The sequence below is a fragment of the Lactuca virosa genome, chromosome 5 (assembly GCF_052849685.1).
Source record: "Lactuca virosa cultivar CGN04683 chromosome 5, Lactuca_virosa_CGN04683_v6, whole genome shotgun sequence".
Taxonomy (NCBI): Eukaryota; Viridiplantae; Streptophyta; class Magnoliopsida; order Asterales; family Asteraceae; genus Lactuca; species Lactuca virosa.
The window spans coordinates 319,916,150-319,931,024 of record NC_136430.1 but is presented as its reverse complement, the minus strand read 5'-3'; the positions used below and the strand labels follow the sequence as shown (position 1 = coordinate 319,931,024).

At 30.8% G+C, this 14,875-nt stretch overlaps 2 protein-coding genes across 4 annotated transcripts; one reads left to right on the top strand and one right to left on the bottom strand.

Moving 5' to 3' along the window:
• Nucleotides 1-4,992: 4,992 nt before the first annotated feature.
• Nucleotides 4,993-10,513, top strand: LOC145115292 (methylmalonate-semialdehyde dehydrogenase [acylating], mitochondrial-like). 3 transcript variants are annotated; one of them, XM_079051561.1, is made up of 18 exons: nt 4,993-5,129; nt 5,522-6,209; nt 6,286-6,383; nt 7,263-7,334; nt 7,423-7,584; nt 7,655-7,733; nt 7,841-7,995; nt 8,069-8,212; nt 8,376-8,441; nt 8,521-8,571; nt 8,648-8,799; nt 8,911-9,001; nt 9,078-9,158; nt 9,233-9,310; nt 9,416-9,495; nt 9,562-9,731; nt 9,805-10,192; nt 10,276-10,513. In XM_079051561.1, exons 2-18 carry the CDS (start codon nt 5,666-5,668, stop codon nt 10,292-10,294), a joined length of 2,430 nt encoding a protein of 809 aa, XP_078907687.1. In that variant the 5' UTR covers nt 4,993-5,129; nt 5,522-5,665; the 3' UTR covers nt 10,295-10,513. The 3 variants fall into 3 exon arrangements, with proteins under 3 accessions (XP_078907687.1, XP_078907686.1, XP_078907688.1); XM_079051560.1 differs by having other exon boundaries at nt 4,993-5,201; XM_079051562.1 differs by having other exon boundaries at nt 5,003-5,068.
• Nucleotides 10,514-12,650: 2,137 nt separating this feature from the next.
• LOC145116727 (small ribosomal subunit protein uS17y) lies at nt 12,651-13,881 on the bottom strand. The gene is made up of 6 exons (XM_079053054.1): nt 13,809-13,881; nt 13,668-13,708; nt 13,462-13,562; nt 13,204-13,348; nt 13,009-13,098; nt 12,651-12,908 (listed from the first exon to the last, which is right to left on the bottom strand). The coding sequence occupies exons 1-6, from the start codon at nt 13,818-13,820 to the stop codon at nt 12,815-12,817; spliced, it is 483 nt and encodes a 160-aa protein (XP_078909180.1). The 5' UTR covers nt 13,821-13,881; the 3' UTR covers nt 12,651-12,814.
• Between the last annotated feature and the right edge of the window lie 994 nt (nt 13,882-14,875).

The window sequence follows — 14,875 nt, the reverse complement described above, 5'->3', positions numbered from 1 at the left end:
GAGTGGTTTAAATGAGAACTATAAAATATTAAGAACCATAAGAACCCCAATTAATTAGTAAATATTTACACGATACTCTTGTTAAAATGTTAAAATCCTAATTTTTTGTGTTTTTGGTATGAAAAGGGCAAACTTATAATTTTTACAGTCTATTATTTTCATTCGTATATGCTCTTATATTTTAACTCAAAACTTATATTAAATACATATTTACGCAGTCAATTTACAGTTTAATGCAAAAAATTCACAACTTAATACAAACTGTTTTACAATAATTCACTAATTCAAAGAAGTCAAAAACCCAAACTCTACCACCACATGCCACCACCAACCACCTGTATCAACATAGTAGCCTTCATTTTTCTTCCAAATCAGATGTGTAGAAAAAGTCTTGCATTAACAACTTAAATACTACATTCACAGTCTAATAAAGCCTATTAATTCACTCGTTTTGAATTTAATGCAAAACAATTATAAAAACTAGTGGATTCTTACAAATTTATACAACAAAAAAATAAATATATTCATAAGAAAATTAACACAAAAATTTATACATAAATCATTCATATTTTAACACAAATTATAAAAAAAAATCACAGCAAAATGCAGTCAATTCACAATTTAAACAGAAAATCCATAGTTTAATGTAGTGAATTCACATTTTTAAACACAAAAATCACAGTTTAATATAAAAAATTCACAGTTTAATATAGAAAATTAACAGCTTAATGCATTCAATTCATAGTTTAAAACACAAAATCACAGTTTAATACAAAAAATTTATAGCTTAATACAGTTAATTCACAGTTTAAACAAAAAAAATCACAGCTTAATGCAATCAATTTACAATTTAAAACACAAAAATCACATCTTATATACAAAGTTCATAGCTTAGTACAATAAATCTAAGTTTAATATACAAAAGTATGCATTCACACCATATTATCAACTTAAGATTATAAAAAGATGTTAACACTAAGATTATAAAAAAAAAAACAAATGGGAGATTAAACATTAAATTCACACCTTAACAGAAGAACAAAAACGATAAAAAAAATGCACCGTAGAGATCTATAATAGATGTAAGTAGAAAAATAAATATAAAACATACATTCACAGCTTAAAACTTATAAAAAATCATATATTCACAACTTAAACTTGTAACAAATCATGTATTCACAACATAAAACTAACATTTTCTTATTCATAACATTTAAAACTATTATTAACATGACTAAAAAATTAATAAAAACATTTAAACATCACCATTCATAACTTAAAAAACCTACATTCACATTATTTGAGAAAACATTAACATTATAACACATTTTAAGTTCAATTCACAACATAACAACTAAAAAACATAAGTTATGAAACAAAAATCTATGCAAGTATCATAACAAATAAGAACATAAACTTGGATTCGCGTACTAATAACATTGGATTCACAACTTAATAGTAGTTAAAACTAATATTAAGAAAAGTAAACAATAAAAAATAGATTAAAACATTAAATTCACAGTTTAACAAAAGGAAAAATAATCAACACAAAAATTGACATACTTGATGTAGATCTGGTGGTGTTTCACCAGAGATCAGAGAGAAAAAGATGGAGACAAGTTGCCGGTGTTTCACCAAATCTGAGACTTGAAGAAAACGAAGCCAAATCCCGTCGGAGCTTGTAGACCTGTGCGTCGATGTTGACAAAAATCGCAGATTTAGACATTTGTGGTGGCGAAAATCATAGATCTGAACCAGAAAACTTCTATTATTGCAGTGGAGGAAACAAAGATGATAGATCTGGTATGAGTAAGCTCTGATGCGACGTAGACGGTAATGTTTCACTTGAGATGTAACCTGAAACACATCAGATGTAACCTGAAACACATCAGATCTGCATCAGATCTAGTAGTTTTTCACCAAATATCAGAGAGGATGAGAAGGAGGCGAGAGAAATAGAAGGAGACGACACATCTGATGGTGTTTCACCGGAAATCAAAGGATGACAATAACAACGGTGACGATCGTTGACGATAATGGTGGATCTTCGTTGCTTGTCGGAACTTGTAGATCTGGAACAGAAAATCATATATCTAGTGGCATTAATCGTGGATCTGAAACTGAAAATGTAGATCTGGAATCGTTTGGAGCATATATATATGATGGAAGTGGTTGGCCGGTGGTATGAGGCGGCAACAGCGGTGGTGGTTGGTGGTGGTAAGGTTGGTGTGTTCTTCAAGTTTGGTGAGAAAGTTTGAAAGAGTTTGAAGACTTGAGTGTTTGACATCTGATACATAATAATGAGTTTTAAGTTTAATTTGTCAAAAAAAAGTGGTTGTTACGGGTTCTTAATATTTTTTTTGTTCTCATTTGAACCTTTACACACACACACACACACACACACACACATATATATATATATATATATATATATATATATATATATATATATATATATATATAGGTTTAGGTTCTATGGAAAACAAAAAACCCTCAAAAAAAACTCTAAAAATCATTAAAATGCATAAAAAAAATACTTAGAGATCACAAATCTTTTTTTTTTACTTTATATATACAAAAATCGCTACTTTTTCATTAAATTCACTGAAAAAAAATTTGAAAAAAAACCAAAAAAAATCGATTTTTTTTCAGCGAATTTGTAAGAAAAAACCTGCGATTTTTTGGTAAAAAAAAGTCAAAAAAAAAAATTTGTGATCTCTAAGTATTTTTTATGAATTTTTTAGGTTTTGTAGGGTTTTTTTGTATTCTATATAACCTTTCCCTATATATATATATATATATATATATATATATATATATATATATATATATATATAAAAGAGGATTCAATTGAGAAAAAAAAGGTTGAGAATAAGGGAATCATTATCAGCCATACATTTATTTTGCCGCAAAACATTTAGGCGTACCGGCAGAATAGGTAACGGATACACATGTGTTTTTCCAACAAAACATGTTTCATATCAAAATTCATAATTTTTTATTCTCTATAAATAGACATCCATATTGATATAGTTTTAAGATAAAATAAAAAACTATTTTTTTAAGACTTTCAGCTATCGTTATTCATAAGTGAATAAAAACGTATCATATTTTTATTACAGTACATTCGTTATTCACTTATGAATAAAACGCATGCTTAACTTTTTTACAGTTTAAGTATCGTTTATATAGGAATATAACATGTTATAAAGTTTTGTTACCTAAAATGTAATTTTTTTACATAATCTTTCGTTACATATTATATTTATATATGAATACAATGTGTACTAATTGTTGTCATATGTTATATTCATATATTAATAAAATATTTCTAAGATTTTTTGTTAGGGTTCATTTGTTATTCATATATGAATAAGCAGTATGTTAAAAAAAACCGAAGTGTTTTGAAAATTTGAACTACTTATTCATATAGGAATAACAAATGAATTGTAACAAAATTATGATAATTGTGTTCTTCGTATATAAATATAACTTGTGAGGAAGTTAATACACGTTTTATTCATATGTGAATATAACATGTGAAGAGAGTTGGTGTAAGTTGTAAAAAGTTTATTATATTTATATTATTTTATGAATGATACTTAATCTGTAAAAAAAAAATTAATCATATTTTTTATTCATAAGTGACTAACGAATGTGCTGTACTAAAAATCTGATGCATTTTTATTCACTTATGAATAACGATAGTTGAAAATATAAAAAAAATTATTTTATCTTAAAACTATAGCAATGTGGATGTCTATTTATAGAGAATAAAAAATCATGAATTTGAGTATATTTAAAATCATTTTTCGATAAAAATAGCTTCTTAAAAATTAAAAAAACGAAAAAAAAGTATGTTTTTGTATATATTAAATTAACATAGTTTAAAGAAACATGTTTTGTTGGAAAACACATGTGTATTCCTTTCCCATTTTCGCTGGTTCGACGGAGGGTTTTACGACAAAAATAAATGAGTGACTGAGAATAATTCTCCCATTCTCAACTTTTTTTATTTTTTCAATTGAACTTATCTCTCTCTCTCTCTCTCTCTCTCTCAATCTCTCTCTCTCTCTCTCTCTATATATATATATATATATATATATATATATATATATATATATATATATATATACTAGTTTATAACCCGTGGGAACCACGGTTACAAAATTAATTAAATTTTCATAGTGAGAATTCAAAATTATTAATCCGTTATTTTAAATAAATTATTAATTAAGAGATATTTTTTTTAGTTATATAAAATTGTAATCGTTAATTTAAATAAATACGTGAAATTATATTACTTTAGAATTTGTATTAATTTTATTTTAATTTTTATTCTAATGTTATTAATTTAATGTAATTAGAGTGGAAATTTTAAAATTTAAAATTTGAAATAGAGAATTAATAGGTTGACAAGTGGCATGCATTAATTAGAAGACCTAATAGGGTGACACATGGGAAAAAAAGAATAAAATATGCATTAATTAAGAGGGCTAATAGGATGACACATGTCAAAAGGAGATTAAAACTATTCTTTTATTATATATATATATATATATATATATATATATATATATATATATATATATATATATATAGGTTTAGGTTCTATGGAAAACAAAAAACCTTAAAAATCATAAAAATGCATAAAAAAATACTTAGAGATCACAAAACTTTTTTTTTGAAAAAATCGCACCTTTTAACACAAAATCGCTGAAAAAAATTTTGAAATTTTTTTTTCTTTTTTATAAATAAAAAAATGATTTTTTATTTTTTTTTTCAGCGAAGTTTTAAAAAAAGCTGCGATTTTTTGATGTGTAAAGTCAAAAAAAAAAAGTTTTGTGATATGTAAGTAATTTTTTATGCATTTTTATGATATTTAGAGTTTTTTTGTTTTTCCATATATATATATATATATATATATATATATATATATATATATATATATATATATATATATATATATATATATATTTGAAATGAAAATAAAATAGCATCGGCTTCAGCTCGTCTTCTTGACTCACCGATCTAGGTCTCTTAGGTCTCTTCGTCGTCCGGTGGGAAGGTAGATATCAAGAAACTCATCGGAGTTTTGTGTATCTGAAAAGTTTTTGAAGCATCCCTAGGTAGTTTCCCCAAACCCCTTGGTTGATTATCCAGTGATTGATAAAATTGTTTTGAGGTAGAAATTTACGAAGGTATGGTTTCTTTGTGTGAGCTTAAGTTACTGGTATAATTATATAACCTTTGTTTGTTCGATTCATGCAACCATACAATGTGGTATGGTTTCAATGTGTGATTCGTTCCATTATAAGCAATTATAACGTAAAAAAAACGATTTTAGGGTTTATACTCGTTATATGCATATTCAGCATGTCCAAATTGGGTTTTTGTTTGATTATGTATCTGATGTTCGATTACATGCCTGGTGGGTTATTATCTCAAAGAGAAATCGTAAAATGCGACTATTGTTGATTGAATTGGAAGTATAACATCACAGTACATGGCTCTAATGCAGGAAATTTGTCCTATAATGAAACTATTGGTGATTTCGTGACTCCAAGAACTGGGAACTTTCATATCCAGAGTTGATTCAGTTAACAGAGGGCTGTCCAAACCCTAGTCTGCTGATCAGTGTTGAAACAACCATCTTTGCTTGGTGATGGATGATTATGAAATCGTTACAGATGCTCCACAAATGCTTCCACCTCCACCTGGCAGTTTCCTTGATCGTGAAGAACTTATTCAACATGTTGGAGAGTTTGGTGTGTCTCAGGGATACGTTGTAACCATTAAGCAATCCAAGAAGGAGAAAGTTGTAGTTCTTGGATGCCAAAGAGGAGGTGTTTACAGAAACAGGCGTAAGACAGATGATGATGGAACTGGTGAACTTGTTCGCAAAAGAAAGTCTGGTTCACGCCTTACAAATTGTCCATTTGAACTTGTTGGTAAAAAAGATGATGGTTTTTGGGTACTTTCAGTAAAAAACGGGTCCCACAACCATGAACCTTTAAGTGATATCACACAGCATCCATCCGCTCGCAGGTTTACAGAAAGTGAGGTATTGCTTATTAAAGAGATGACAGAAGCTGGTTTAAAACCACGCCAAATTCTGAAGAGATTAAGACAGCATAATCCAGAGCTTTTATCAACTCCAAAACATGTTTACAATATCAAAACCAAGCTTCGTCAAGGGAATCTTACAGGTATGTGTCCTCATAAAGAAGGTTAGTATTTCAATTAGCCTCTTACTATATTTATGCTGTGATGATCATTGATCAGTTAGGAGATATAAAACATTGAGACCTCAGAGTTCAGCTCAAGGGAACTCTAATTCAACAACAACTTCAGAGCCTTCTTGGAGACAGCGTTATCCTCCCGTAAGAATGCCTAATTCATAAGAAATTTATTCTGAACATGTTGCTTATTTTGTATGAATTCTGTAGACTCACATATGAAATGCCATTGTAATGTTTATGTAAACCTAGAAATTGGTTACTTAAATAGAATGAAATGTAGGTAATCCTTGAGTACTATATAGAAAAGCTAATGTCTATTGTCTAAGTACTCCAAAAGGACTTTGATGCTGGAAGTATACCTAGCAAAATGAATGGATATGATAAGAGTGAAGAACCTCAAGAACAATCTTTGTTCTTAAGAATTTATCTCAGATTCTTTATAAACTCGCAAGATAATTCTCAAATAGTTTAATCCTAATAATAACCATTCTAATTATAATAAGGACTTATCTATTTTAGGAGATAAATCCTAGAATATGGAATCATGTTACTTATTTATTGAATAAGTTAAGTGGGTTTAAATAATTAATTTAAAACAAGACTTATAATAAATGGGATGCATGATTCATTAATATAAACTTTTACCCTCAAGTGCTTCGCATTAATGGCAATAACAAGGTCATGGGTTTGAATCCCTTTTCCTCTTTGCCAATTAAAAACTCGTACAAGAATTATGATTAATGGGATATGATTCATTAATATGTTTTTTTTTTGTGTGTGTGTAAATGAGATTCATTAACATTAGATTTTACCATCAATATCTTACTTTTAATGGATGTAATAACATTGAGATTGTGGGTTTGCATGCTCCTTCCTCTTTCTCAATATGAAAACATACTTTTAAAGGAAATAGATTTATCGCTTTCAATTTCTATATTATTTTGTTGAGATTGAGATAGTGTTGCATCATTAGACACCCGTAAACTTGTCATTACATGAGTTGGTTGTTTATTTTTTCAGAGGGTACCAAATTTCATTGGTGGTATGTTTATAGACTCCCAATCAAGAACATCTATTGATGTCATAAACCCTGTAATTTCCCAAATTCTTACCTTTTCTTCTCCCTTTAAATTTCCCAAGATTCTGAATTACTAAATACTTTAATTATGAATAAAAACAGGCAACCCAACAAGTGGTTTCTCAAGTTCCTCTAACAACAGGTGAAGAGTTCAGGGCTGCAGTATTTGCAGCAAAATGTTCTCTTCCATCATGGAAAAACACACCTGTCATGGCCCGCCAACGTATCATGTTCAAATTTCAAGAACTTATTCGTAGAGACATCGTATGTGTTTGACTTCACTGTTGACTTTCTTATCAAATATTATTTAATACAAATCTTGATTGTTTTGTAGGATAAGATTGCTCAAAATATAACATCTGAACAAGGAAAAACATTGAAAGATGCACGTAACGAAATGCTTCGTGGGCTTGGTGTGGATCTTTTCATTTATGTTTATGCAAATTCAGTTTATCAAACTTAAAACTTATGATAACTGGTAATAATTAATTAATTAATTAATTAATTTGTGTATGTGTAGAGGTGGTTGAACATGCTTGTGGGATGACAAGTCTCCAAATGGGAGAATTTGTTTCAAACATACGAAGTGGAGTTGATAGCTACAACATAAGGGAACCACTTGGTGTTTGTGCTGGAATTTGTCCTTCTAATTTTCCAGCATTAGTTCCATTATTGGTAATTAATTTACCTATTTGAAGTTTTTATTTAATATGTATTTATGTCTAATATGATATTTGATATGATGCAGATGTTTCCGATTGCAGTAGCATGTGGAAACACGTTTATTCTGAAGCCATCTGAGAAAGATCCAGGGGCATGCATGATACTAGCAGAATTAGCAATGGAGGCTGGCTTGCCAAATGGTGTACTAAATATAGTTCATGGAACCAATGTAAGCATACAGCCCTTTTCTCTCCCTTTTTTTTTTTTTTTTAAAAAAGAGTTGTTGTTGTTGCCCAATAATAACTGATTATTTGCAGAATCTGCTTCCTTCGAATCTGTTAGTAGTACTTCTAGTTTTGAGAGTTGATTGATCAAATTGTTTGATCGGCCAGGACATTGTGAATGCTATATGTGATGACGATGATATCAAAGCTATAACATTTGTGGGCCCAGATTCTGTAAGTTTCATTTTTTATAGATATAATTATTTAGTTTAGGAGCCAGTTTAATGAATAGTTTAATTTTCATGTATTGTAGTCTGGTTCACACATACATGCAAGAGCATCTTCTAATGGCAAACGTGTTCAGGTAGTTTCATTTCTATAATATGGATTTTTTTTTTGTTATTATTATTGTTATTGATTTGGGTGTTTTTTTTTATCAGTCAAATATTGGTGCAAAAAACCATGCAATAGTGATGCCTGATGCACACATGGGTGCCACCTTGGATGCTCTTGCTGGTGCTGGATTTGGTGGTGCAGGGCAAAGGTGTTCATCATTGAGTTGTGTTGTATTTGTTGGAGGTTCAAAACCATGGTATTTTATTTTCTATTTACTATTTAGTTATATATATCTGGTCTGGAACAACAAATGTTTTATTAAATTATTAATGTTATAAAATTTCCTGTTTGGATGAATGTGGTACAGGGAAGAAAAACTTGTGGAGCGTGTGAAATCACTTAAAGTAAATGTGGGAACTGACCCTGATGCAGACCTTGGCCCTGTGATTAATAAAATTGTACGCATGTCTTGTCAATACTTTTTTGACAATATTTAAAAAAATAAATAAATAACTGTGATGTTTTTTTTTACAGGCAAAGGAAAAGGTAATCAGATTAATCCAAGTGGGTGTTGAAGTGGGTGCAAGATTAATTCTTGATGGAAGACATTTGGAGGTAGGTTGTTTATCTTCCATTCTATTTACATAAATAATCTATTAAAAATATTGATTTAATGAAATATTTTGTAGGTTCCAAAATATGAAATGGGAAATTTTGTTGGTCCCACCATCTTATCTGATGTTACTCAAGTCATGGAATGTTACAAGGTGATCGATCATATACTCATATTAATATATATATATATATATATATATATATATATTATTATACAGAATATATAATTTAAATAGTAACATTTTTTGTGTGATCAGGAGGAGATTACTGGGCCGGTTCTTCTGTGTATGCAGGCGGATAGCTTAGAGGAAGCCATAGCTATTGTGAACAGAAACAGGTAAAGTCGGAAACTTTATTAAAAAGAGTGAAAAATGTTTATTTATTTTCCAAAATGATTAATCAGATACGGATTCGGGGCTTCAATATACACGAAAAACGGTGCAACAGCGAGAAAATTCCAAACAGAAATAGAAGCGGGGCAGGTTGGTGTAAATGTCCCTGTCCCATCCCCACTGCCTTTCTTCTCGTTTACAGGAACAGAAGCATCTTTCTCAGGAGACCTAAACTTTCAAGGTAAGATTTTTTTTTTTTTTTACAAAATATAATAATTTAAAGGAATCGAAATGAATATATGTTTGTTTTGTAGGGAAATCGGGGGTTCAGTTTTATTCGCAGATTAAAACGGTGAGTCAGCAATGGAAGGATTTCAGGTGTAGTGATGAAGTTGGGGGGGGAGGGCTGCTTGAAATGCCTCCAACAACTTTTCAAACAACAGATGGAACTTCGTTGCTATTACCGACCCATAATTTTCCTGATTCGGATAGAGGAGGACCACTGGAATCGCCATCAGATCATCTTCAGTTGGACAATGGGCCAGAATTTGGAATGCAGCAGCATAACACGGGTGAAGGTGAAGCTGTGTCCCTGGGATTGCAGCTCAGGGATTTTCAAAACAGTGATGGAGGGGTGTCTCCTGCTTTGCTTATGTCTGATGGATCACAGGACCCCAAGTTCTTGACCCATTTTCTAAACTGGTAATTCATTCTTCTCATCTTTTTTTCTTTTTTTTTTTAATTAAATTGGTCTGAATGTTTTTTTTTTTTTTTTTTGGTTTCAGGAGCCGAAATGCACAGTAGGTTTTGAGCTTTGAGTAGTTGCGTGTAGTGGTGTAAAGGTGTATTTGATTATAGTCCATGTGATGTGAAGTAAGAAATGGAGCTCATGGTACTTGGAAGAAAATACTCATGGAAGCTCTCCTCTCAATCAACTAGTTAAATTTCCTATACTTGTCTTGTGTAGTGACACTGGTTTTATATGTGATTATGTTGTTAAATGAATGGATGGATTTTGGTAAAGCTTCTTTCATGATACAAAAAAAAAAAAAAAAAAAAAAAACGGTTACGCCTCCTCATGCCCACAAAATCACGTAGTAACATTCGAATCCTAAGTTTTATTAGTCAAATAACTTCAAGATCAACTAAAAACCAAGTTATTGATTAAGGTCGACACTGGACAGGAATGTATAACTTTTTTAAAGGCTATTTATGTTGGGGTTTAAAGTCGACATCGTTCGTCTTACATGCTTTAATTGCAATATCCCACCAAATCTATCTACATTTTTCTTCTACTTTGACAACTCAATAGCCACAAGTTGTCTTTGCATCACTAAAATCTCCAACAAATAATGCATCGAAAAATTCAAGAAGAACTGCATCCATTACATTGGGATCATGTCAGAGTTGCAGATCCTTATTTGATGTTTGAGATGCATGAGGCCTTGAAGAGTAGTATTGTTTTTCATGCCCAACTACAAATAGAGAAACATGATAGATAGATGTTATTGTTAATGAAACCAATATTAATAATGATGGTGTTAATTGGAGTCATTCTCATGAGTGGGTGTGTAATGTTGACCAAAGTCCCTCTGGTGTTGGCATTGGCATAGATCTAGGTTGGTGTATTGGCTAGATTTGCAAGTTTGGTGTGTAGTCTTTTAGTTAATTTGTTGCTTTTGTTAGTCTTGGATCATATTGGCAGACAATGTTTTGGTTTGTTAGTCCTTTGGGATGGTATTGTATATGTTTTATAATGACAGTTGAAAATGGTAATGTTATTGGAGTAATATATTTGCATTATATTGATCATGGCAATTTACTAAATTATTTGGGCATTGATTGCAATATTCAAATTGGTTTTAATTATTAAGGTATTGGTTGCAATACGAAAACAATTATAAAGGACTGAAAGTACATACTTTTGCATAAAGGACCGATAATGGCAATGTACGTTTTAATAGACGATTAATAATGGCAACATACTTTTTCATAAAGGACAGATAATGGCAATGTACTTTTACACGCATACAACCTTTATTCCACCCATCCTTTAGTGCCTTGAAACAAACATAAAACCTTAGAAAAAATTTCATTTCATTTGGATTAGTAGTTACTCCAACTTTACATGTACTACATGGATTAAGCCTCAAAATGTTCTTGTATATAATCCCTCATTTTGGCGTAATGTTGTTGTAGTTTACCCTCAATCATTTATCTCATCCTAACATTTGCCTAATAGTATTGACCCTTTGAAACATAAATAGAAATTTTTTGAACATCTTTCATTTGGGTCAAAGTCATTTTTGGCTGGTTAATCATGTCTTTAACATAGTGCTCAGCAAACCAATTACAACTAACTAGATATCCACGGTTGTAGTTCCTAGCATGTGGGTGTGTCACCACCATGGGTTTAATTTGAAAAGAACGTTTATTATACATCCATGTTGTATACAAAGCCTCATTAATTGAAATGTCTCCCAATAACTAATAGCAAATGAAAAGAAGAAAAAAATTGCTATTTTTTTAGAATTTAAGCCTGAAATTTATGGCTTTTATGACATTTACCTTTGTATATATCTGACATGTTACGGGTAGATTGTTTGATTAACTAAATTTTATTCTTAAAAAGTATGTATACATGTGAATGAAATTGTTTGATTAACTAAATTTTATTCTTAAAAAGTATGTATACATGTGAATGAAAGCATTGCTATATCGTTAGTAGAAGGTTGTTTCGGATTGACTCACAAAAGACCGGATTGACTCACAAAAGACCGAACCTTAAATTTTACGTTTAACAAAAACCAAAAACCCAACCATCCATAATTGAACAGGCTCTTTCGGATCTTTAGAGAAACATGCTTTTCAATTTAGTAGCTTCTTTAATGTCAATGTAGGTATTTGTTGGTCGATCTATATTACTACAAATTATGTTGTGTCTTCAAGGTTGATAAGCTTATTTTTAATTGAATAATCAACTTCTATTTCAATAGCTTATTGTTTCAGGAAAATGATTTGTGCACAATAACTTTTTGTTACACACATTTTAAAGGATTTGTAAGTCTGTTATGCATGGCAAAAAGTTTGCATAAGGATCAGCTCATTCACATTTACTATCCAAATCATCATTAAACGAACAAATATCCAAAACAAGAACTAGTGCCAAATCAAAATTTGATTTTTAATGTTTACAATCATACCATAATTGCGAACATCAAAGTAAAAAAATACATCTACCGAAACATTTAAACCAAACTCTTAAAAAAAAAACCAAGTATCACTACATAACCAGGAAATCAAATTCAAGATAAAGCTTTTTCCTTAGAAGCCTGCAAATGCCTTCTTCCCAGTACTTCCAGAAGATCCAGCTGGAGTCACCTTCAACACATTGAACCTCACAGTCTTTGACAACGGTCTGCAACAACATATAAAAAAACAAAAACAAATTAAAATCATATATCAAATATAAGAATCAAATCAAAATTTAAATCAGGGGTTTATGTCTAAAATGTCACCTGCACTGTCCAATTGTGACTCGGTCACCTTCTTTCACACGAAAACATGGAGAAATGTGAGCTGGGGTGTTCGAGTGCCTCTTCTCATATCTATCAATCAAACAACACAGCATACAAATAAGAATGATTTAAATTTTGTTATGGATTTAAGGGTATATGATTTTAATAACAACAGATGGGTTTGGGTCTTCTTGCCTTTGGTATTTCTTCACATAATGGAAGTAGTCCCTACGAACGATAATGGTTTTCACCATTTTCGCACTGTGGCATGTTCCGGAAAGAATACGACCTCTAATGGAGACATCGCCAGTGAAAGGGCACTTCTTGTCAATGTAAGTTCCTAAAAATATCAAGTACATATTTAAGATCATCCTGTAAGTTATATATCTAACTGCTTCGATATTATTTGAAAAAAAAAAACAGATAGAAAATGTGTTTGATGAACGCTAATACCTTCAATAGCTTCTCTTGGAGTCTTAAACCCAAGACCAACACTCTTCCAGAATCTGTTTCCACCCTTCCCAGGCCTCTTCCCTTTCCCACTTTTCTTCGAACTAATACACAATTAAGAATACCAACATCATCTTCCATATGCAAATTAGCATAAATATAGAAAAAATAACTCAAAATTCGAGCACGAAAAGAGGCTAGTTTCTCACCATAGAAACACCTTGGGTTGCTTCAAAAACGCCTTCTCCGTCTATCAGGAAATAGAGAAAACAAAAAGGAAAGCAAAATGTCAAGATCTGTAGGAAACGAGATGAGCATAAAAGTCGAGAGTTGATAGATTAGATAACAACCTGTTCAGCCATTGTTGGTAAAGATCGGAGCTTTTCAGTGGCGGAAGCACAGGGAGAAAATAAGCGGAGGCAGATGTAAACCCTAGCAAGCTTATATATTTAATGAGGTTAAGTTGGGCCTTGTGGGCTTCTAATCAATAAATGACTCTAGTGAGCTGGGCTGGTGCTTTATGTCTAATTGTCTACTCACAATTGATGGAATGTAAAATTTGTCGTCCATGACTAAATTATATTGAGGGGGTAAAGATGATTGAAAATGGTGTTACATATTAAAAAAATAAAAAATAAAAAATAAAAAAAATCAAGATACCATAATAATAAAGAATGCCATTTTGTACATAAAGGAAATGTAGTTTAAACAATTTCTATTTAAAATCAATTAGGGAGTATGATATAGGATTATAAGTTTATAATCGACTAAACTGCACAAATGATCTTTGTGGTTTGCTCAAAATTATCACTTTGGTTCAAAAAAGTTTGGACAAGAACCATAGGTCCAAAATTTTCATTTTGTTGCGAGTTTGGTCCAAAACAGTTTAAAAATTCTTCAAATGACAAATTTGCCCATTTCTATTTGTTTTTTCCTTTTTTTCCTTTACTTTTATTTTATTATTTATTTATAAAGGCTCTCTCTCTCTCTCTCTCTCTCTCTCTCTCTCTCTCTCTCTCTCTCTCTCTCCATGTTTTTGTTTTAAAGAAAAACACAATGAAATCTTCATCAACAAAGATTTGTGTTCATTCATCCCTATTTCAACACTCCACAGATTTGGGGATTTTTGATTTATGATTTCAAAAAACTCACTAGTCACTAACAATGAAGTGTGGGAAAGGATTTGCTTCACAGTGATTACAGAATGTTGAGAAGCATACGTGAACTATAGTTATCTCAAAACACTCCTAAAAGAAATCTTAATTTTCCATTAGCGGCAGATCAGGTATCCTTCATCGTCAAATATGACATCGTTGAAGAGAAAGGTGTCGCTTTTCAGAGCCTTCAGCGGATTAACTAGTTGTTATGGTAACAATAGTCCTAGAAAATACGAAGAAGGATAGATATGGAGATCGAG